The sequence below is a fragment of the Trichechus manatus genome, unplaced genomic scaffold, assembly GCF_000243295.1.
Source record: "Trichechus manatus latirostris isolate Lorelei unplaced genomic scaffold, TriManLat1.0 scaffold00190, whole genome shotgun sequence".
NCBI classification, from domain to species: domain Eukaryota; kingdom Metazoa; phylum Chordata; class Mammalia; order Sirenia; family Trichechidae; genus Trichechus; species Trichechus manatus.
In genome coordinates this window covers 1,742,666-1,767,117 of record NW_004444126.1, presented here as the reverse complement: position 1 = coordinate 1,767,117, position 24,452 = coordinate 1,742,666, and the positions used below count along the sequence as shown (strand labels likewise).

The following is a 24,452-nucleotide window of genomic DNA, read 5'->3' as shown; positions in this document are numbered from 1 at the left end:
TCACTTGAAGGGAGAAACTATCTTGTGTTGACACCTGGATCCTATCCAGCAGAGTTCATTGCACAGAGATACCATTCAAGACAAGTGCGGTGAATGAAGAAATGAAAGAAAAAAAATAAAAAAAGAACCAACGAAGAACTTTGGCCATGGGAGAGAAAAACAAGCCTCAGAGGAAGAGGAGTGCTATAGCTAATCAGACTCCTTTAGCAAGAATAAGCAGACACAACAGCAAGAACAAGCAGACACAAGGACATTTCATGCAAATCAAAGGATACACAGAAACTCACTGGCGAGTGGACTTTTACATTCAAGCCTCAGTAAAGAATCTTTTGTTGCCCAAGAAAACTCTCCTAGTTTATTGGTTTTATGAATGCAGATGTCCCATAAATTGAAGACCCATTAGTGAGGCAGACTGTGGCTCATGGGACCCTGGCCCTGTCTATACCACCGTGGGCTGGGAGACACTGGAACCTCATTTATTTTTAATTAGCAGTTACACAGGAATGAATTAATTCTCTCAAGGTCGCTCATTCATGAGTGGTCCAGTGTCATCACTGGTCTAGATACACACACACATATACACACACACACATCTATTCCCTTTCCTGCTACCATAGACATGGGCCATCACGTATTTAATGTAGATGCATCCCTCTGGTCCACCCACCACTCACTCCTTTTCTTGTATATTCGTGTATCCATGAACAACAAATAGCATTGCCTTGAGTATGTGATTTCCAAATGAATACAAATTATATCATCCTATATGGCTCATTTGCAACTTTCTTTTCTCATTCAATATGTTTTTGAGATTCATCTTTGCTGCTAAGTGTAGATGTAGCCCATTCCTTTTAACTGCTGTATAATATTCCATTTTATGAATAATCCTTATTTTATCTATCCATTCTCCCATGGATAGACATGCAAGTTGTTTCTAACCCTGCCCTTCTAGGCACCTCGCTCTTCTTTAATGATCGCATCTATAAAAATCAGGTGCCACTGATTACTTCCAACTTTCCACAACCTGACAATCTAAAGCACAGACTTCACTCCCAGGAAGTTCCAAGTCCAGTCAGAAGGACATTATTTGTAGATACACAAAAGAAATTTCACTACACAGCTGAACTGGGTGCCAAATAGGTGTCTTCGTTCTCCTCTCTGTGGTTGACATCTAAATACTTCTCACCCTGAGGAAGCTTTGCACAATGTTTGGCACAACTGGAAGAGTGGGAAGGCCATGAGTTGTCTGGCATGGATGGGAGAGAAGGGGAGCAGGGTGGCCGTGGGGGAGGGCGCCTGCCTGTTCCATCAATAGCAGCCCTGCCTGGGCGACTCCCTGTCCCAGACCAGCAGGACGCACCTCACGTCACACTACAGGAATCCTCTCACCATTATTGATGTTGGCAGCAAAATCCAGGAACTCGCCATTGGATATATGGTCTAGTGTTTTGGGATTAAATCCTGTTCACATGAATCTCATTCCCCAGTATTCCTCTGTGATCCAGACCACAGGGCCTGTCCAAGGGTGGATCCGGGTTTGGTGTTACAGGAAAAAGAAAAAAACCAGAGCCCACGTCCAGGAGGTTCAGAATCAGATCTAGGGCCCAGTGGAAACACTGCCATATGTTTAATTGTGCTCCAATTATGCAGAATGCTCCAGAATCACCGCTCTGGGGTGGAGAGATGCTAATGGCCGTTATTAAATTTGGACAGCCCTGTTCAGTTTTATGTGATCTTTGCAACTACTATGTGGTTCACAGAGAGTCGTCAGCCTTTTCTAACAGGAGGAAAATGGTGGAGTTACTAATTTGCAAATGCTTACTGAGCCAAACTCCATTCCAAGCACTGAAAAGAGGCAAATAGGCTCTCATGGAACTTCTAGTTCACTGGGGAGAGACAAGCAACACCAATACATACACACATACACACACAATAAGGGGGTAGTGATAAATGCTGTGAAAAACAGATATGACAGATTAGGGGAAGTCAATTTATATAGGGTGGTCCAGGAAGGTTCCCCTGAAGAGGGACTATTTGAGCATCCAAGAGCCCTGTGGGGATCTGGTGGAAGAGTGCTCCAGGCAGATGGAACAGCCAGTGCAAAGGCCCTGAGGGGATGGTGTGCTGGAAACACAGCGTGGTGTGTTGGAGAAACAGTCAGGAGGCCAGTATGGCTCAAGCAGAGTGAAGAAGAGGAGGAGTCAGAGATGGTGAGGACAGAGAGGGGATCTAATGGTTCACAGAAGTCTGCACTTCACTAGGAGTGAGATGGGAGCCATGGGACGTCTTTGAGCAGAGGAGGGATGTGACCTGTTTGATGTTTAAAAGAATCATTCTGGGCTTCTCTATGGAAGCAGCAGGGGCCAGTTAGGAAGTTCTCAGGTAATGATTCAGGTGAGATAGGATGGTGGCTGGGCTGGATCAGCATCGTAGCAATAGAAGTGGTAAGAAAGGTCAGATCATGGACATATTTTAAAAGCAAGGCTGACAGGATCTGCTGATGCATCCAATGTGGGGCATGAGAGTGCACTTCACCCAGTCATGGAGTTGGGGGTTGAACCAGGTCTCTTGCTTAACCATGCCCAAGGCTCACTCCACAGCATTCTGTCACTGGGAGTATTAGTTAATCCACTTGAACAAGCATGCCGACTGCAGCTAAATTCAGTACGTTCAAGCCAGAGAGTTCAACACCATGTCACCATGTGAAGGTAATCACATGGCGTTACACATGCAGTTACAGACTCTACTTCTCACCTCACTTCCCTCTTGCCAACACGGTGATCATGGGCAGGGTGTGGGACCAGAACCCTGGGTCAACTGCAGTGTTTGCATGGACAGATAAACCTCATATAGATAACCCTTTATGTTTGCATCTACTTTAAAGATACAATCCAGAGAAAGGAGATTCTTTTGCTCTCCATTGTACAGTTGAGGTAACTAGACTCAGGTGGTGAGATCAGCTGCCCAAGGCGACAGGCCAACTTGGGAGTAAAGCTGGGGGTTGAGCTCAGGTGATCAGGGATACAGTAATCACTTGGCTGAGAGCTACACTGGTTGAGGAATGAAGGATCTTGGTGCTGGGATCCAGTGGGGGCCAAACACTGGTTCCCACTTCCTCCCCTGGCTTGGCCTGTTTCCATGGTTCCCAACATTCAGCCTGGAGACCTCATATTTGAATCTGTCTTCATGCACAGATGAGAGTATTTGGGGGAGCTGTAGATCTTAAATTCTTGAAAGTGCTAAGGGATTTTGGGCTCCTTTAATCAGGTAGAAAGGTCCAGCCTCTTGTTCTTTCTGCCTGCAGAAGCTCCCATGACAGTTAAGAACAATTCCATCTCAGATGGTCAAGGTTCTAGCCCATTCATTTTTGAATGAGAATTTGGAGGTAAAGCTCGTCTCAGTGCAGGGGTCACCCTAAGGCTGGGCCTCCAGGAGCTTTTATCTCTCAAAGTAGCCCCTGCTCAGTCTTCAGCAATTAGTCAGTGATCCTTTAAGTATTCCTAGCTGTTGCTGGGCCCAGCAGCGGTGTTTTCTCCAGTAAGATAGGATTCTCTGTATCTGCCTGTTATCTCCAGTTTTCATGGTAGTGGTTTGCCCTTTGACCTCAATACTCTGATGAATCTAAGAAGAGTCATTGATTTTCAGTTTTTCAGCTTTTTTCTTGCTGGGAGGATGGAAGCGATGACTTCTCTGTACATGTTGTCCTTGATTTATTTCTAACCTATTCTACCCCAGAACTTTGGGTCACTTTCCCTACCATGAATATTTGCTTGTATTTAATCATTCCTTCATTCAGGCTTTCCTGAGGGTTGACTGTAGCCAGGCACAGAGCTAGGCACTGAGAATCCAGAAATGAATTGGACAGAGCTTCTTCCCTGGAGAAGCTCAAGACCAAGAGCCGTCCCTTGGTATCCGAGGGGGACTGGTTTCAGGACCCTCCTGTGGGTACTAAAATCTGAGGATGCTCAAGTCCCCTATATAAAATGGCATAGTATTTGCATAGAACCTACACAATCCTCTCATATATTTTACATCATCTCTAGAATACTTACCATCCCTAATACAATGTAAAGCTATGTAAATAGTTGTTTCATCACAACTGAAGACTTGCTCTGGAAGGCAGCCTTTCTCTTCTATGAGTTTCTGGAGCTCTTCTGGGAACGCTGATGCTGCCTGGGCATCAGCTGATGTGATTTGCCTGTGATCTAAGTTCTTGAGACAGTAGTGCTTTCCAGAGCTAACCAGCCATCCCTTACTAGCCTGAGACTCCTTCCTACATAAATGATGTGTATGCCTACACATCATTTCATTCGTGTGGATTCAGCATAGTGCTCGGCACGCGGCAAATTCAAGTTGTGCTTTTTGGAACTTTTTTTTTTCCTCAAATATTTTCAATCCGCGGTTGGTTGAATCTGTGGATGCGGAACCTACAGATACGAAGGCCAAATGTGTGTAAATAAATGATAGTATTATGTGCTAAATTCACCCAACATGTTCTATGGTTTCACTGTGTGCCATGCACAGGTGTTAGATGGTATGGGTCCTGGAGGCACTGAGAGCTTAGTGCTATGGTTCCCAAATTCACTCATCAGAATCACTCATGGGAACTTGGGCAAAAATGCAGATCCCTAGGCCTGAACCCTCAGGGGTTCTCATTCCATGGGTCTGGGCCAGGCCTAGGTAGGGTAACCAACTGTCTTAGTTTCCCTGGGTCTGAGAGTTTTCCGGACATGTGAAACTTTCAGTGCTAAAACCGGGATGGTCCTGGGCGAACTGGGTCAATTGGGCCCCCTAGGCCCAGGAATCTGCATTTTAAACATATTCCCCAGGTGATTCAGATGCAGGTGGACGACAGGGCCCCGAGGCACAGAAAGGAGGCCTTGAGTGCCAGTGGTCCCTGGGGCAAGCAGGGAAACTGGCCAGACTCTGAAGTCCAGGAAGCATTTGCAGGGGTCCAGGTGGCAAGGCAGGGGTGGGGGATCTGGGCTGAGGGGACAACAGTCCAGACTCCCTGGAGTGAAAAGTGCCAGTGGGGTTTAAGACCTGAAATGTGCTGACCTAGATGTGCTTCAGAGCACTCCCAGCGTGATGGGTGAGCACAAGGAGAAATAAAAATGAAAAAAGATTGATTAGCCCAACTGGGAGGAGACGTCCAAGGTTGTCAATATTGCTGGGCCAAATTTCCCAGCAGCCCCCAGCTGGGCACAGCTGAGCTACAGCTTCCGTGAGCTGCAGGGTATTTGGAATAAACGCTCAACCCTGGAGAAGTATTAATGAAAATGTCACAGGCACTAAAGTCAAAGCAGATGCAGAGCCGGCTACACAGGCAGGCATAACTGATAAGGAACAGCCCAGGAGAGAACAAAACCTCTTGAGATTTGGCCAAGGGCAGACCAAAAAAAAAAAAAAATACATCTGGGGGTCCCCCATGGCAACTTGGAGGAACTCTGTCGCTCCTGTGGAACAAGCTGACATTTTTGTGCTGCTGTGTTATATACTGACATCCCGACAGGGCAGCGTTCAGAGCCCTCCGCATCAGCAAATAAATATTACGTCTCCATCTTCAGCTAAGCAGAGCTGTGTTGCATTCCTATTACTTCATGTGGATTAACCATCTGGAAGTTGAATCAAGCCACGGAGTAAAGAATGGGATCCAATTTTGCATTCACCAAAATAAGCCGTACTAGTCTCAATTTATGGCAGATGGTTATGCAGTCTCAGCGGGCCAAAAAATCTCTCTGCGAAAGAATAAAGTTTATGCCAATTACTGTAATAGGAACCAGCACAACAACTGTGTGGGGTTGACTAAGATCGCAGATATTGCTGTACAGCTCATAAACCGCGGGGGGCCGGGGGGAACGATGGGGACCCAGTTAATTCATTAAGATAACGCGAGAGAAATGAGCAGCTGAGTTAGTCATAAAGCAGAAGTATTTCCTCGCAAAGGATGGGAGTGAGGTGAGGTGGAGTAGTTCTTATTTGGATGGGGCCTGGCCTGGACTCCACTGCAGACAGGCTTGGGGAGATAGCGAACGGTCGCAGAAAGGCTGCCTGGCTGCTGGGCGGGAAAGGAACGGGAGGAGAGGGGTTAAATTCTGGGCTTCTCAGCGCCATTCATTCAAAACAGATCTGTTGAGGCTCTTCTGTTCTGTGGCAGCCAGTGGGTGAGGTCCGGAGCCTACAATGGTTCCTGCCTCTTGTATCTTGGCTGGGAGGGCAGCGCAGTAAAGGATCTGGCCTAGTGGGGGGAGGTCAGGGAAGGCTTCCACAAGGACGTGGCCCCTAGACTGAGGTCGAAGGATGAACAGGGGAGGAAAGAGGGCTCCGGCCTCAAGGACACTATGGGCTTTGGTCTCAGAGGAGCTGAAACAAGGCCAGTGTGGCAAGAGCATGTGAGGGCAACGTGGGAGCAAGAGGGGAGAGGGCGGCCAGGCCAGAAGTGCAGAGCCTCCTGGCACAGAAAGGAGGTTTGTGTCGTCCTAAAAGCAAAGACGGAATGATGTGAGCCGCCTTCCTTTAGGCGAGAGGCCCCTGGCTGCAGGAAGGCACTGCCTCTTCTCAGCTGAGGGCCTGAGAGTCAGGTTCTTGACCTCTGTGAGCTCTGGTTTCCTCAAGGAGGTGGGAGTGTAACTCCTGCTCCCTGGGCTGGTGTGAGCAGCTTGGGTGAAGGAGGGACTGGCCTCTCCCCGCCCAGCCGTCCAGCGTGAGCAAGCGCTGCTCGGACCTCCAGGCCAGCCAGCATCTCTGAGACAGGCTTCCACACAGGCCATCCCTCCGACCCCAGGGCTGGAGAGAGGGGCCACATAGGCAGCTGGTTTGGGACACAGCAGATTCCAAAGCAAAGTTGCCAATTTCCTATACAATGTTGGTTCAGCTTTTATATTTGTTTTTAGATGAAAGCAGCTGGTTTAAAGAATGCTGACATTTGGGACTCACAATAGGGTGGCCAACCGCCCCAGTTTGTCCGGGACCATCCTAGTTTTAGCACCGAAAGTCAGGCCTCCCAGGAAACCCCTCCATCCTGGGCAAACCAGGATGCTTGGTCACCGTAGTTGTCTAACAGACCGACCTGGGGACAGGTCCAGTGTTGTAGAGATTTTCACAGATTACTTACACATTTCTTGTGTCACCGCCACCTTCCGTGTTGGTATTATTACCCAACTTCAACTGGCAGGAAATGAGGCTCAGAGGGGCTGAGACTTCCTTGTGGGGCTGCTGCTCAGTCAGCAGAGGTGGCAGGCTTGGAATTCAGGCCTTGGAGGCCAAAGCCCCTCCGCCTAGCCACGGCCTCTCAGAGAGAGACAACAGCAGTGTCCATTAGTAAAACCCAATGGTATCAAGTGATGACATTCTCTGGGTAGGCTGGCAAATGAACACAGCTCTGCATACACAACAGTCGCCCCACTGTTCCTCGCCTGGCCAGACATCTCTCCCGGCTCGCACAAAGGCCTGAGCAAACACAGAGGCCGCATCTTATCCTGGTGGCCGAGAGCCAGGGCTGGGCCAGGCTGTCCCCAAGACACTGATGGAGTTCCCCCACGATATGGGTGCCATGTGGAGCACTAACAACCCTGATCAAGGGGCCCAACGTGGGGCAAGAATTCCAGGGCAAGTGGGAGAAGCCCCTGCTGAGGCCCAACGCTCACATGTATGGGGAGCTCGCCAGCAGGAATGCAGGCGCTGGCCTCAATCGCACAAGTGGAAAATCTGAGCCTGTCGGGCTGGAAGGGGCCGAGGAATCCTGAAATTCCCCCTTCGGCTTGCTGGCAGGCGCCTAGGAAGAGAAGTGAGCTCATGGGCCTCCAGATGCTGAACCAAAAGATCTCATCCCAGTGGCAGAAGCTGGGCATTCGTGTATGGGGAAGTGTTCTCAAGGCCTCGCGTGCTACAAAAATCATTCTAAGGAAGATTCTCTTGTAAGGTAGAACAGTGAAGATAATTCTGGGAAGAAATACTCACAGTCCCAACGTGATCACAGAACAGCCACAGTGGCTCCCTTCCAGGTGTCCACAGGCCTCAGGAGTTCCTGTGTTCAGAGCGTCTGCACTTATTCTGATTTCTCACCTTGGTTGGCGTACCAGACGTCGCTCATCTTTCCACTTTGAGAATTATCATTAAACCTTTCCCAAGTACTATGAGGTGACTGACACTAGAAGGCATGGATACAGAACCACAAACCCGCAAACTTCACAGCACCATCACAAAAATCAGGAATGAGGGAGCTATGATAGGGAAGTAGGGGCTGTGGGGAGTGAAGGAGTTACTCCAGGAACCCACCTGAGGTTGCCTCAGTTGGACATAAAATCCAACAAGGGAGTTTCCTGATGCCAAGATGGAGGGAGGAGTTTAACACTGTCTAGGAGAAAATGTTTTCTTGGCTCTGAGCTCTGGTAAGAATCTGTCACAGAAGTTTACTCCTGAGTGGTGCTTAAGAATGTAGGGAGTCCTCTACAGAACTTTCTCATCAGCTTTACACTGACCTCAGTAAATGCCACAGGCGTGGAAATTTGTGGTTCTGAAAGATTAGGGGTGGGGGTAGGATCAACAGTGGGCCACTGGCCCCACCACCTTTAACAATATGACCTGGGGCAAATTCCATTTCGCTATGCCTCAGCTTCCTCACCTGTAGAAGGGGAATGATTAACAGCATCTACTTCATAGCCTGGTTGTGAAGATTACACGAGGCTATTGATGTGTTTACAACAGTGTCTGACACATAGGGTTAAGTGTTGGGTCTTATTATTTTTCTTGCATTCTGATGATATGAGCAATGAATGTGGGACGCTACAGCAGGGGTTGCAAACTATGGCCCTCAGGCTAAATCTGGCCAGCCATCTGTTTGTGTAAATAAAGTTTTATTGGAATACGGCCATGCACATTCATTTATATATCGTCTGCCTGCTTCTGCACTACAAAGGTGGCATTGAGTAGTTGCATCCAAAGTCCAAAATATTTATTATGTGGCTCTTAACATAAAGTCTGCCCACCCCTGATCTGAATGAAAAGCTTGTGTGATGTTCATGTATGGCTGTTCTGGGCCTGATCCTAAATGTCCTTCCTGCCTTACTTGGAGGAAGTCACTCATCTTAAACTTAAGCGTTTCTCTGGAAGGGCATTTTTGGAGTGATGGCTACAAACACCTTGGCTGGAGAGCACCTCCAGCGCCTCTTGGTAGGCTGAGCAGCTGTTTTGGGGCCTCCTACGTGGGCCATGGGAAAGTCGAGACAGCTCTGAGAGAACACACATCAGTATTACAGGATGCAGAGAACCAGCGTGCAGCGGGATGCCCAGAGGTGAAGCTTTTGTTTAGCACATACATTAATAAACACTAAGCCACTCCTTCATTCCACTTCATGAAACTCCCTCAGTCTGGAGCACAGGGGGATGCTGCTATCAACTGATTAGCAGGTGGTGTCAGAGTATATAAGGGATCAACAAGGCGCAGGCGTGTCACAGCACCTTGCTGCTGCTTCTCAGTAATCCAAGAAGCAAAGACTCACCGATTTAGGGAAGCTCTAGCCTTCTCGTGCCCCATTGGGAGCCAGGATGCCAAGCCCAGGTCAAAACATCAGCATGGCACCTAAGGAGCCAAATTCCAATCATGGAAAACATATAAGAAATCTACACTTTCTTACAAGCATAGCATTTAGTCTAATAGTCGCACATGGTATTTTCTGGACAACAGACGTACAATGAAATAAAATATGCCAACTGAGAAGAGTTTAACCAGCATTATCTTCATTGTATTTTGTACTTCAACAGCTTTCATTAGCACATCATGGGTCTACCCTTCAACTTTCAGTTGGTATTAGTTGGGAATCACACAGAACAGTCTCCCTATGCTTCTCTATAGTTCTATGGACCACACAGGTGTTAAGAGCAGCAGCCAATCAGCACAGTTCCTTTCACCTGTGCCTGACTCTCCAGAGACCGTGAGGTTGAAGGGCACTAGGGCTTCACTTTGTAAACAGCAGAATAAGCCTCGCACTGGTCACTGGCTTTGGCTGCACCAGGTCTTTTGGGCCTCGGAGAGCCATGCAGGGCTGTGTTCAAGCAGAGGTACAGCATGACCGGGGATATTCTAGAAAGTCATCTGATTAAGGCGTTACCACGCAATGCCCTAGACCAGGGGTTGGCGAACTATGGCCCCATGAGCCAAATCTGGCCCACTGGCTGTGTAAATAAAGTTTTATTGGAAAAGATCCATCCTCATTCATTTATATATTGTCTATGGCTGCTCTGCAACCACAAGCACAGAGCTGAAGAGTTGTGACTATATGGCCCACAAAACCTAAAATATTTACTACTTAGCTCTTTACAGAGAGAGGATGGTTCATCAGGGCATGGCCTGGAATAGGACAAGAGGGGCAGGAGTTTATAGGCATTTTTGGGCAGACTTTCTGTAACTAATTAGGATTTCTGGTTCAGGCAGACAGTGATGGAGTTAACATGAGAAGTTACCGGTTGGCGTCAATTCTGACTCATGGCAACCCCACGTCAGAATAGAACTGTGCTCCACAGGGTTTTCAATGGCTGATTTTTTGCAAGTAGATCACCAGGCCTTTCTTCTGAGATGCCTCTGGTTGGACTCAAACCTCCAACCTTTTCAGTAAGCAACTGAGCAAGTTAACTGCACCACCCAAGGACTGAGGTAAGAAGAGTATATAGCATGTTTTGGAGGAGGAGGAAGAACTAGTAAGAGTTTGGTTTTAGACTCCTTCAGTTTGCAGAGTCTGGTTTAGATGACTGGGAAGCAAGGAGGAAATGCGGACCTGGAGCTCCCTCCTCTGTCTCATTGTACTTTGTACCGATCGCTACCAGAATTACTACCTCTTATTGTAGTTAGTTGTTAGGCTTTCGTTGTCAGGGGAAGAAATTAGATCTTATTGAGTTTTGGTTACACCACGTCCCCATCCTCCTAAACTCCAGGGCCCAAAAGAGGGCTTAGCACAGGATAGGCAAGTATCAGTGTGGGAAAAAAGGGGCAGTTTCAGAGTCAAAATTTCCATCCAGAGAGGTGACTTCTGGATACAACTAACTGTGGCTCCTGCCCCAAGCAGTTCCCACGTTAAGGCAGGGTAGTCTGTAAGAGCCAGAGGTGGCTGCGGACTGTTCAACCACTTCAGGTCAAGGAAGATTTTGTGGAGTGGAGGAAGCGGCACTTAGCCCCAGGGCTTTGAAGAAAGGGTAGGAATCTGTTTTACTTGGAAAGAAGGCATTCATCTCAATGATCTTCCATGAAGAAAAGGTGGTGATTCTCTTAGCTCTCTTTTCCTGTCCTTTGAAGAGGGCACACTGAACCCAAGCCACAGAAAGGCAACTGGTGGGCAACCAATATTTTCAAAGGCTCCCCATGTGACTCTAAGGTGCAGCCAGGGTTGACAGCCACTGGTTTACCTGAGCACGAGCATAACAGCACAAACACTCAAGAGAAAGGGACCCCAAGACAGTCTGGGAAAAATGAGAAGAATCTGTTTGGAATGAAGGAGACATTCTTTTTTCATTCGGGAAAAATATCCTAATTCATGATTTAACTTAATGGAAAAGAAAAATGTAACTGCACGCGGACATCACAAGGCAGTGGCTCCTGACACGGGATGACCACCTCAATCTGTACAGTGCAAACTCTCCTGAGGGAGAGGGAAAGCTAACCAAGTTAGATCTAATGTGCTTTTCAACAATAAAGATGCCGTGTGACACGGCACTTTCAGAAGAAAGCGACAGACACCAAAGCGTCAGGGGCCTTGAACTGCTGAGCAGCGCAAGTGCTTAGCTTGGCCTTAGAACTTCTGTGAGACGCAGCTTTAGAACATCTGTGATTTCTATGTTTCCCAAACCAATCCTGTTGAAGAACTGGTTTTGAAGGGCCCTGTGGTTGCTTAATATTCCCCAGTCAGAAAACATAACCCAAGTGACACTGGGAGGGTTCCTAGGAAGCATTCCCTGTTGGCAGCAGATGCTTCAAGCTCAGTGGGATAACCTTTAGGCTGTTCTCCAGGCTCCCCTCCCTCCTTCCCAATCACGCAAAGTCCCAAACTCTAAAATAGCCAACGAGTGTAATTTGAAAAATCAATTTTGGACTCATTGAACTTCATCTCAAAACATTCTGCGGTTCTCATGATACTAGATGTGAGGGTCTAAGAACAATGTCAGAATGTTCCCCTTCAAAACGATCAACAGGGAATCCCACACCACCCCCTTGCTAACTCAGCCGCTGAGAGAAGATGGGCAAAACAAATGTTAACAATGTCTCTTACTTCCTCACAGACAAGACGCGAGGTGGTGGAGGCTGGGCTGCAAAATTCTACGATCTGGCAAGTTAAAGACGGAAGAGAGGTGAACTTATTAACAGTCAGGTGTTAGGTCTACAAAGACAGGGGATCCAAATGATTTTAGATCAGCTGGAGACAGTTTGGTAAATGAATGGAACAGGAAGGGAGAAACTATACTGAGGAGGACACAGATTTCAAACGACCCTGTCTACCCTACAGCAGGGGATTATGGCTTCCATTTTCTAGACAAGGAGTCCAAGACTCAGGAGGAGACAGGAACGGCCCCCAGGTGTTCCTGACACCAGGCCCACACTGTTCCTGGCACTGGTCTGAGAGCTGGCATCCAACTAAGCTCCTCTTGTCCAGCTGCTCAGGTGCCTTTGACTTGGACTTTTGCTTTCCCATCTCTACAATGTGAAGGACGTCCAAGAGCCTTCTCAACCAACTCTCGATTCTTAAGTGCTCTCACACTGAACTGTTAATTTATCTGTCTGTACGCCCATTTCCGACACTGGACTGAGCACTGCTTCTATTCACCTCGGTACCTCCAGTGAGACCTGCATGCCAGGCACACAAATGCTCAGTTTGCTGAATGTGTGCAAATGCCAGACTGTCAACATGGATGCTCACATTAAGTCTGAGATAAAATGCTAAGAAAATGAGCTCAGAAAACAGAAATATAACGTTAAATGTTCAGTGAGTGTTTTAAAAACAGAAATGTACTTTTCCCCTTTAAAAGTAATTAAAAACAACAACAAAAAAACTGAGATCAATAATAATATAATTCTTCCTTAGTTTACTGTTTAGCTTTCAAAGACAGAAAATTATTTACAAAACCAAACATAAAAATGTGGCCTCAGTGCACTTCGAGAATAAGAATCTGCAATAAAAAAATAAACATTTTTTCTTTATTTTTCCCAGAGTGGTAGTGCTGCAAATTACAGAATTCTTGAAAAGGAAGCAGAGAAGTGGCCCACAGAATTTCAAACCAGACGTGGCATCAGGAAAACCACCACTCAAGCACACAAGTGGCATTTTGTGATCAAATTTATTTTTTGTTTAAATTTCATTTACTTTGTTTTACTGTAATTTACACAAGAGACTGCCAAGTAAACTAGGTATTTTACATTCACCACACATTCCCTCAAATCTCCACAGTTGTTAGAAAAACATTAAAATCCATGCGCCGGGCTGTCATTTCCATGTACACCCGAGCTCCCGATGATGCTACAGATGCCAGTGAGAGTTAAGTTCATTAAAAAGGGAGGACTAGACTCTCTATTTCACAAAATTAGCAATAATCCTCCTCGCACCAAACACTTTGCAGACAATGATTATGCTTTGACAAGACCTATCTTACAACAGTGCCCAGAGAGTAAACACCAGTCTTTACCCTGAGTACACAGAGGACACATGAAACGTGGGGTTTGTTGCTGAGGATAACAGGCATCGCAGTGCAGCAGTGATCCTAAACATCCCTGTCCAAGTCACAGCCATCACTTCAGTGGGGACAAGGGACACGTGGGAAAACGAGGAGCAGGGAGGCGTGGGCTGTCAGCGAATCAGATTACTAATGCAATTTGACTACAGGGGCTGGCGTGTCTTAGGAGGGACAAGAGGTTAAAGAAGACAGCTTGTGACCTGAAGGCTTCAACAGTATCATCCTACTCAAGCTTCCAGGACAGACAGGAGAAAAACTGTATCTGGACACAGAAAGCTGATAAAAATCTTACCTAGCTATTGTTCCTTTCTTAAAAATAAAAGGAGAAGGCGGCGGCGGTGGCTTCTGACCAGCATTTTCGTAATGCTTGTCCAAGATACGTTCCAATGGACATCCTACTTGAGAGTACATCCATCAGGGTGGAGGCACACCAGCCCGTCGGCAAGGCCTCCGACCCGTGCAGGCAAGCCTCATGCTGCATCTTAAATTCTCCCTATCTCAAAGTCAGCATCTCCCATTAAGGTATATTTTCGACATGAAAAGAGTGAAATGTCATCACTATATCCTATCATGTAAGCTGTGAGGAATCGAGACCATTTGCATAGTTTCCAAACTATAATTTCAGAAGACAGTCATTTCAGAAACAAGACTCCAGAGAAGTGCTGTATGTCCAATTTTTCTACACAGCCTACAATGCTACTAAGATTAATTTCTTAATCAATTTCCTTGTCTAACAGGTGCCTGAAAACTGTATAGTGTATATTAGAAATCACAAACTGTCATCTCCATTTTTGCTAGGTTTGATGTAGAAAAATACTTGAAATTTAAAATATAAAAATCCAATAAAAACTGGAGTTCTTTTTTTTTTTAAAGGATTTTTCCTTTAGGGCAAACAAGTAAAAACTGGCATGTAAATTTACTCCTTCCTATTAGATACCGTCAAATTTGGCTCTAAGATAACGACCATCCAGAAATAAATAGTTATAAATACATTTAGAGTTTACATTCCAGATTCACCGGGTTACCAAAAAATTTAGAATATATTTTTCTGTGGGGGTCCATTTGCTGACGGGCCTAAAATAGCAATTTATAAGAGACTGATTCAAAAGAACAGAGAAATAATAAAAGGCTATATATATATATTGGTCCACAACTTGACATTTATGAAACATACCAGCTAGTATTACATTGCAGTCATTTTGTCCATTAATGGTATTACTGTGATAATTACTAAAATCTGTTCCAGGTATATATATTGAAAATATTTTCTTTCGCATTCTTGCTGAAGATAGGTACAGTACTTTGGAGAAATTGTACTAATCCCTTCAGTATGTTTGTATGTACATATATATACACAAGTGTGTGCATCTTAAATCTGTAGCTCTACATGCATTTTATATACAGCTACGGATATACACACACATACATATTACTCATGTGGTTGAGAACCTGTGCATGTGTGTACATAATCACAAGCACACATCTGGGAAATGTCAACACTGCAAGATACTGGTCAGATTCTTCACTCATCACTGGCTGCGCTTGTTCCCCTCACTTGACCTTGGTTACGTAACTGTAAGAAAGGGAAAGACAGTGCAGCTTGTTAAAATACAAGGAGACACAGAAAATGTTATATTTGTCACACACATTCTCCAGGAAGAAAAAATCTCAACGTAGCAAAACCTTCAGCAGCAAACGTACACCCAACTACTGTATTTTAAAGATTTAATCTCTCTTTAAGATTTTGGACTTACTAATGACATAGGATTTTGTTTCATCAGAGGGGAAGATAAACTACAAGCAGACATAAGTCACAGAAATGTAGAAAAACTTAACAAAACAAAAACTTAAAAAAAATTAAAAGAACACTGAATTTAAAGAAAGGGCTACGGAGGAATCTTGGGAGAGCTGATTCACTCTTATTTGGTACAACTACTTCTCTTGACTACTGAACACTTCGTTTATCCCCATGTTCAATAATTAAAGAGCAGGTAGTTCACGTAAGAGGGCAGCAAAGAACCACAGTGGAACAAGGCAGGTGTTATATCTTGTTCTTTGCTAATAAACACCTTAGTTCAGTATTAACAAATGACAACAGTATACTGCTGATTTTTGGTTACTCACACTAGTTTCATTCAATATGTGGGGGAGATTTTCACATTCTTTTTCCTTCTCTGGGAAAATCTCTAATCAGAGTATATAAATTTGTCTTAGAGAAATTTTAAGACCATAGAAATATTTCATATTGTAAATGAAAACTAAAGTGCATTTACACATATTAAAGCTAACTGTATGGATAACTGAAGATTCAACATGAAAGAAGACTTTCTGGTATACACAAAAAACTTCAACTAAAATGGATTATTGAGGTTGGCCCTCATGGTATGGGAGGAAGACTTTCCCTCAGTGTGATTTAAAGTGCTTTTCAATATTTCCTTAAACCACAAACGAACCTACTGAGAAATAGGTCAATTAACTGGCTATGGATGAAAAATCAGCTGGTGTCTAAGACAATGCTATGCAATGATTACGTGCACTTGGCAGCTGGTTTTAACCCATAATGCTAAGAACTGGGCCAGGATTACTAAATGCAACCTGTTCCACAGATAAAATTCTTACAGAATAATAATTCAAGTGTTCACTGTCGATTTCTAAAATATGTATCTTTTAAATTCTAAAAATGAAACCACATTAACAGTTACAATCTCTGCTCAGCAAGTTAACTGCCCATCACCAGAACGGTATTGGTTTGTAAACATTGTTTTTACCCAGGTCTTCACTTACACAGTTTGATATTGTCTCTGACCCTACAGGGGACTCATCTAGACATCAGCAGCCGACGTGCCTCGAACGGAACCCTTCTTACGCATCTAAACGTAAAATAAAATCATGAGCTGCTGAAATCACAGGCTCTACATAGGGGTTAGTAAGCAAGGGGGAAAAAAGAGATCTAAAAGAGATTGTGAAGTGATGGCTGACTGTTCATAACCAAATCCACACTGAGAATGAAGTTCTAAGGCCCCTTGGTCTAAAGACAGCCTTGCAAAAGGCTTTTCTTACACAGTATGAAAGATCTTTCTTAAATTTAGGAAACAAGAGCCTGCAGACTGACGATATGAAATTATCAAAGACAGCCAAGGGGTAAATGAACTGCTCCCCACATAATGTGAGGAAAGAGCCCCATGGTCTGGTCCATCTTTTCATGGTTCCTAGACCAGGAAGGACCCATGAGGTGTGGCCCTCTCAGCTGCTTCTAAAAGCAGGGCCTCTCGGAGGAGTTGCTTAGAGGAAGTTTACTGAAAAGAGGGGAGAATGAAAGGAAGAACAAGATATAGCACAGGAACAATGAAACAAGGAAGGACACAAGGCTACATAAGAAAGGACAGGCATTCGTAACAACAGCCTATAGACAATTTAAAAACCTCAATGAGAAAATCAGGAAAAGAATGGAAAGAAAATAAATAAATATAATGAATACATTGTAAAACTCAACACCCCACCCCTCATCCAACAGACGTACCAGTTGAGAATAAATAGGTGTTACATTTGCCCCAAGCATTTCTTTGTTTGCTAAGCCTAACCCCAGGATTTCTCAGTAGAATTATAAGTAGGGGCAGTCCTCTCCTGCCTAACCTCTCCAGAGGCTATTCCTTCGCTCTAGGGCTAAAACCCATTTAAAAGAAATCCAATTTTTAAAATATCAGCAAACTTAAAGGAAAATTACAATGTATTAAATTCTATCCTCAGGTGTCAAGAGGAACAGGACCTCAAGAAGAGGGGAAATTCCTCAGTGGTGAAGAGGACTTTAACAGGAGGTGAGTGCTTTCCGGGTCGGAGTTTGGCCCACAGGCATGATGCTGCCCAGATTCTGAATATGTTCACAAACCGTCAGGACTCAAAGCAGAAGCAATTCAGTGTGGAATAAACAAACAAAAAAACCCAAACCCGTTGTCATCGAGTAGATCCTAACTCATGATGACCCTACAGGACAGAGTAGAACTGCTCCATAGGGTTTCCAAGGAGCAGCTGGTGCATTCAAACCACCGACCTTTTCGTTAGCAGTCGTTAGCAGCCTGAACTCGCAACCACTGCACCCACAGCCCCTCCCTAATGACCTAGAGCAAAAAACCTGAACGGGATTTAACATCTTGAGGACCAGCACTCAACAAAAGAAATTTGTCTTACAAAATTTTGAAACATTTAACAAAGAAAAGGCTATCTAACCTCACCTGGAACCGATGACAGAATCCTACCAATGTCATGAGGAAATGAGTCCGTTTATGCCATTTGGGTATAATATCTTCTAATAAAACAGGCTGCTGTGTAATAACTTGTCTATCTTCCACACTCTTACTGTGTGCAATTCCTAACTCATGAATAACTGACTTGTATGGAAAAGCAGCTGAGCCTGTGGGCCCACTGCCGCAGGTGGGACAGAGAGTCACCACCTCCATGTCAGGGGTCTCTTCGGGTTGACACTGGGACCGTTCTGTGTTCAGGGATCATGAGACTGCAAACTGGTGAGGGAAGCAAGAGCACTTCCCTGGGGGAAGAAGAGGTCTCAGCTCAGTTCTGTCCAAGGAGGCCAGAGGCAGGCAGGGCTCAGAGCCCAAACCAGGAAGGGTTACATTCCACCAGGTCAGCAGCAACCTCTCTTCCTCAGGTTATGGACAGTTCGCCAGCATAAAAATCAGAACTATGAGAAGGGCTCCTTCCTGAGGGTCTAACCAAGAATCTGTTTTCTATTGCATTTGGTATCTCCTTTTTGGAAATGCCGGCCTGTTCCATGATCTGAGCGTGAATGAGCGCAATCACGCTGCTGTCTTTTGAATGTCCAGCTGAGACCAGCTGCTCTGAGGGGCTGAAAGGAGAGCTGGCAGGTACATTTGTGGCCTGAAGCACTTGGAGGGAGGGAAAACGGGCAAGGCATGGGAAAGAGGATTAGAATTGGGGGGCATGGGGGTGCTTCTCAGAGAAGAGCACCTGGCTCTTAAGCAAAGGAAAATAGAAGTGGAAAAGAAGGTAGGCGGACCCACGACACACTCTTGCCTATTTCTTTTGCCTGGGGGCTGCCTAAAAATAAGGAGGTGGAGGAGAGTCTTCTAAGCTCCCCACTCCTAAGATCCAGAACTCAGAGTCATATGATTAGTACGAGAAACTGGGGTCAAAGAGGTTTCTACTGGCTGGCCTAGAGACCAAACCCCTATTTAGAATGCTGTTTCTGAGGGAAAAATATGTTCCGAATTTCAAACAATCAACTTAATTTTTGGAACAAAATCCATTCATAAGTTGGAGACTGCCTATAGTTTACTTTACGTATAAGATAAGGTTAAAACACTTTATTGCCTTATAAAGAAAATATGTCCTAGTCCTCTCAGAAGGTTTGTATAAAACTAATTAGAAGCAGATCTGCTGTAATCACCAAAAGTAAGCAATCTTAAACACAGATTCTTTACAAATGCAATGTGCCAGAGAAATAGATTCCCTCCTGTGCCAAAGAACATGATTGGCTGCCATTCTCCTGTGATTACACGGAGCTCCTGCTGCACACACAGGCATTCGTCAAACACTTGCGCCTGCAGGGCTTCCAACACTGGGACTGCTGGCAGGACTTTCTATGACTGCATGGAAACCGCTATCCTGTCCTGCACATTCCTCAGGTTCAGTCCCCCAGTGGGGCTTTACTGCCAACTAAAAAGAAATGGGGCCCAGGGCAAAAGCAAAACCAGGCACATGCAAGACAAAGTCAGGAAAGAACGTGTCCTTGGGAGAGACACAGGAGAAGCCCCATGCACACATGCTGCGCTGCCTGCTCACTGTGGTGGCCAGGAGCTGGGGGGTGCTTTAACTTTGAAACATGGTGTGCTGACATCTGGCCCAAGGATCACCTGAACTTCTGCCTAAAGCTTGTGAAGAAATAAGGATTCATCACTAGAGTTGGGGGAGGGAGAAGGTATTTCTAGAATCAATGACAATACCACTAGCCTTACCTTTTCTACAAAAGGAAAGAGGACTTACTGTGATAACATGTAATGACCCCTCAAAATGAGCTAAAGGTAGCCTGGTCTGCCACAGTGAGTGCCCATAAAACTACTATGTGAACTAGGTAATACCACAGAGAAATAACACATAAAAAATAATACAAAACCATTAGGCATTTTACAACGAATAAATTCTAAATGAAGGAAGCTCTGGTCAACTTTCACAAAAGATGCTCAACAAAAAGGAAATCAGAAAGCAGATTAGTGTCTAAGAAACTTGACTTTGATGAAGATAAATAAGATTAGTGAATGGCTTTTAATAACACTCTTCTTAATTCTAAGCCTATACTTACTAAGTGTGTAAACAGTTTTACAAAAGGACAATTAGAGAATTCCCATAGAACAGGAAGTCTTACTGTTTCTAGTTCTTTCTGAGTTTCATCTTCCATTCTCCTAATGTCTTCCATTGTCAGATCAATCCACTTGTCAATCCAACAAAAAAGCTGGCGATGAAAGTTTGTAAATATCCTTTTTTCTTGCTTTTAAAATAAAGAAGAAAAGCAGTATAAGATGGCAAAAACCTAAGATTAATGACAGATTACTTTAACTTTAGTAAAAGTTAATCCATGTTCCAATTAATCCATGAATTTTATATATACTTGGTTTGAAAAGACCACTCTACTATTAGTGAAAATCTTACTTCCATCCTATTATCATTTTGTCCAACAAAATAAAAAGGCAAAGGTAGCACAGTTTAATAGAAACTAAAGAAATACAGTGTACACGTTCTGATCCAACATAAATTCTTGCTGGACCTGATTTATTTTTACCTTCTTCTAAATGTCAGTGATCAAAGGTCAACTTGATTTCTTCTACTATAAAACCATACATTATCATTCTTAACTTCTCTGCAATTCCAAGGAATACTGTTGAGGTGGAATACAACAATTACTCAACGAAAAGAGTCCTAAGTTCTTTGGAACAAGATATTTTGTTAAATTGAGAATTGTTACTTATTCTCATCTCCATTATTCTTTCTACTCTACATGTTATTGCTACTGTATATAATCACATTTATAATTAGTGGTTTTAATTGCTGGATTATTTAAGTTTTACTGAACTTTCCCAAGAAGAGAGAAAATTACACGGAACAGTACGTACTTCTGGACAATCGTAAACTTTAAAATTTTTTTCCATGAACAGAAGGGACTTCATCAATTACATGTGTGACTTCTATTTATCAGAACTAGATTATGAATCTATTATTATGATCCAAGAGGAAGGAAGGAAGCCAATATTTACAGAGTGCCTACTGTGGGCCAATTGCAAGCAGGCCCAAGGAAAATCAAAGTTTCTAGCACTTTAAGATCATTTTTCTTTTTTAAATTGTGGTAAAATATATATATCCAAAAGCTTGGTGTTCTGACCATTTTTAAGTGTACCATTCAGTGACTTTACATTCACCATGCTATGCTATCACTCTCCATTTCCAAAAGTTTTACATCACCCTAAAAGCACCATTTTCTTTTTAAATATTAATGCAGCTATAGTTTAAAAGTAGAAAAATTATGGTGAAACTCAGACACAACTAGTTGTGGGAATCAGACATATAATGTGGGGTTTCTTTATAATGACAAAGGGATAAATGTTCATGCTGCAGAAAAAGTAAACACCAAAGAAACTTGCACAGTCCTTGTGTATTCATAACCACGTGTATTTATACGAGTGCAATTCTTTCCTCTTGCTAGATCTCATGGCTATGTCACTTTCACTTTAATAAAGAAGACATGAAAAAGAAGCAATTAGAATTTGGACCCTCAGATAACGTCACCCCCGGTTCAAAGAGTATAGAACCATTCTCAGTGAGAGCCTTTAAAGCAGACATCCCGTGTGAAAGTGCCAGGTGTATGTGTCACATGAAGTGTGTGTGTGTTAAGGAGCCCCTCAGTGGGAAAGTCCTGGGAGACCTGTTCAACATAGAAAGGGCCCTCTGCAAAAAGAGCTGGGCAAACTCTAACTACTAGGCTTTTCCTCAAAGAAAGCCCCCTTAAGGCCTCTGCTGACATTTGTTTTTCCTGTGTCCAAGGAGAAAAAGAAGGGTAAAAATTAAGCAGGGGCAGTAACGCTCACCTCACAAAGGAGATCAGAAAGTGGTAACAAAATATTCCATTAATAGCTATCTCAAATCTTAGCGTAAATTGAAGTCACCACGTTTTGAGCAGGTTTTACCTTCTGAATGAAGTTTTCTACTTTGCTCTGCAGTCCCCACCACTTGAATTTGATGGTCACCAGCTTATAAGCACACATCTGAGGACCGTCTGGGTTGTTTGCCAGCTCCTTCTATATGAGGAAAATTGAAAAGAAGAAATTATGACTTAAATATTTATGTTTTGATTAAAACTGACTGCTGTGTAACAACATCACAGACATACATGAAGAAAATTACAATCTCAGATGTGTTTAATTCAGATGTTTGGAAAATCTAAATCATTTTAGCAAAAGCAGCAGTATTCCCCTGCTGCAAACCCTCCTTCCAAAGACGAGGCTACTTCCTAGCTCTGAAGTTTAATAGACGTGTTGCTCTGCTTCAAATTACACTGTACAGATTTCATATTAAATACCAAATACTATTCACATCATATCAACAGTGAGTCTTTAATATGTAAGGGTTCTCCTAATGCCATTATCGCGCTCCCTTTGTGGACGTGGCAAGGCACAATAAAAAATGACGAGGATGTTTTAGTCTTCTGTGTCTTCAAATGCTGGCAAGTAGAGTAGCACTGTTCATTAAACTGAGGTATCTTCAATAGAAGGGGGATATGAAAAGTGATGCAGCAGCAAAAATAATCTATAATTATCAAGTCTTCAAAGGAATATCTCATACATATAGACTTTAATTTCCACAACTGATTAGTCAGAGAATCAAGTCAAGATCTGTTCTGGTAAAAAAGAGAAGACATTTAAAAAAAAAAAAGGGCACAAGAGAGGTAAGGAGACTATTCTAGATTAAACGAGACTAAAAAGACATAATGTCTACAATTTACTTTCAGATAATTCAACCTAATAATTTAAAAAATATGTATTTGTGTAGACAGAAAGACTTAGGGAAAGAGAGACAGAGAAGAGGGAGAAAAGGAAAGCAAATACGACAAACTGTTAACTGTTGAATCCAGGTGGAGGCATTCACTGTTTTAGTCTTTCAGTTTTAGGTAGGTTTTGAAAGTTTTTGTTATAAAAATTTGGAAGAGATTACATTACATTACATTACTGACTGTAAAAATGGTGGAGTGGCAGGGACGTCTGACCTCCTCATCCAATTTTTCAAGAGGGAAGGAGAATCATTATTAGCATCAACAGCCCAAGGCTAACCACTATGAGGCAGAGGTCAGACATACCACCCTCCAACCTTTTTACCAGTTCTGACACCAGCTGTCCCTCCTACGGCACTCTCTATTTCTCTGCTGGGTTCGAGAATTCTTTGCAATGGCCACACAGAATTCAAAGACCATACTCACGATTATGGGGCTTATTAAGGAAGTAACAGGTTACCAATTCAGGATCAGAAACGACTCAGGATACAGCTCTTCCATCAGGACAGCTTCTTCTTAGCCATGCCTGCAGGCAGGCCTCTCTCCAGCCTCTCAGGCCTCTTGGGCTGGCCCGGCCTCTGCCCTGCTCAGGCAAGTGTTACAGAGCTCTTCAGCTCCACTAATAAGCGCCCAGAGGCGCCCCACTCCACCAGGAAGCCTCCTAGCTGAAGGTGCTCAACTCTCTCGCTCAATGGGTTGGCACACCCACTGTAACTGCCTTGCTCTGTGGGACAGGAAACCCACTGCACGATCTTGCGCCAGTCTCCTGGTTCTGCTGCCACTGTTTCTCTGCTGCCACTTCTTGCTGTCCTGCGCCACCTCTGGTGTTACAGCTCTCTTGTCTCCTGGGTCTAAGAGGTTCTCAGCATAGGGACCCCAGGTCCAAAAGGATGCACTCTAGTCCCGTCTCTTCTTCTTGGTGGTAGTGAGGCTGCCCCCCTCACCCTTCTGCCTCTGGGATGGCTCATTCTAAGCCTACTGGGACAGCCAAACTAACCAATTCCCTCATTAGGGCTCCATACACCTTCTTTGCATGGTCCCACCACCACAAGAGTGCCATGCACCTCACTTGCATTATTAGCAAGCTGTTCAATCCCCTTGGTGGGCCACAAGCACCCTACTTGCACAGTCCCACCCAATCATTTGGTGAGAGTTACAAGACCATGGCTAGAAAGGCCATATAAAAGTGATCCATCGCACTGCACTATTTCTGTGAAATTTATTAGTGTAGGTTTTTGCACGTTTATTTTTGGGGAGGAGTGAGTGGGTATGAACCAGGACCCTGCCGCATATGTCACTGTTTTCTCAATGGATCCACTTAGCGTATGGCTTTTCCAAGGTGATGTGTGCAGGAAACAGAAATACTCCTAACCTGACCCAGAACAGAACCTGGGACTGGCTCACAGTGGCGAGCAAACACAGGCATGGTCCCTGCCCTCAGGAGCTGACAGTCTAGCACAGAAAGCACTTATCAAAGAATCACAGATAGCAGAGGGCTACCGCAGGTGCGCTCTGAGAAAAGGCTGCTCAGTGAATCTCAATGTTCGAGCTTAGAAGATGATGATTAAGCTACTTCTTAGGACTGTAGTGAAGACTAAATAAAGCAGTATATGCTTTGTGCTTAGTAGATAGTACTAATACATATTAGTTCTCTCTCTCCTTTATTCTT

General features: G+C 44.2%; 1 protein-coding gene across 3 annotated transcripts in view; it reads right to left on the bottom strand.

Moving 5' to 3' along the window:
- Positions 1-13,301: 13,301 nt before the first annotated feature.
- The window catches only part of PITPNB (phosphatidylinositol transfer protein beta), a 73,942-nt gene continuing 62,791 nt past the window's right edge, over positions 13,302-24,452 (bottom strand). Inside the window, exons 9-12 of one of the 3 annotated variants that reach the window (XM_004387619.2) lie at positions 21,924-22,034; positions 20,111-20,233; positions 16,498-16,583; positions 13,302-15,286 (exon numbers count right to left, since the gene is read on the bottom strand). In XM_004387619.2, the coding sequence (XP_004387676.1) occupies positions 16,536-16,583; positions 20,111-20,233; positions 21,924-22,034 (282 nt within the window). In that variant the 3' untranslated portion in view covers positions 13,302-15,286; positions 16,498-16,535. The remainder of the gene's footprint in view (positions 15,287-16,497; positions 16,584-20,110; positions 20,234-21,923; positions 22,035-24,452) is intronic. The other 2 variants (XM_004387618.3, XM_023741787.1) reach the window with 2 other exon arrangements.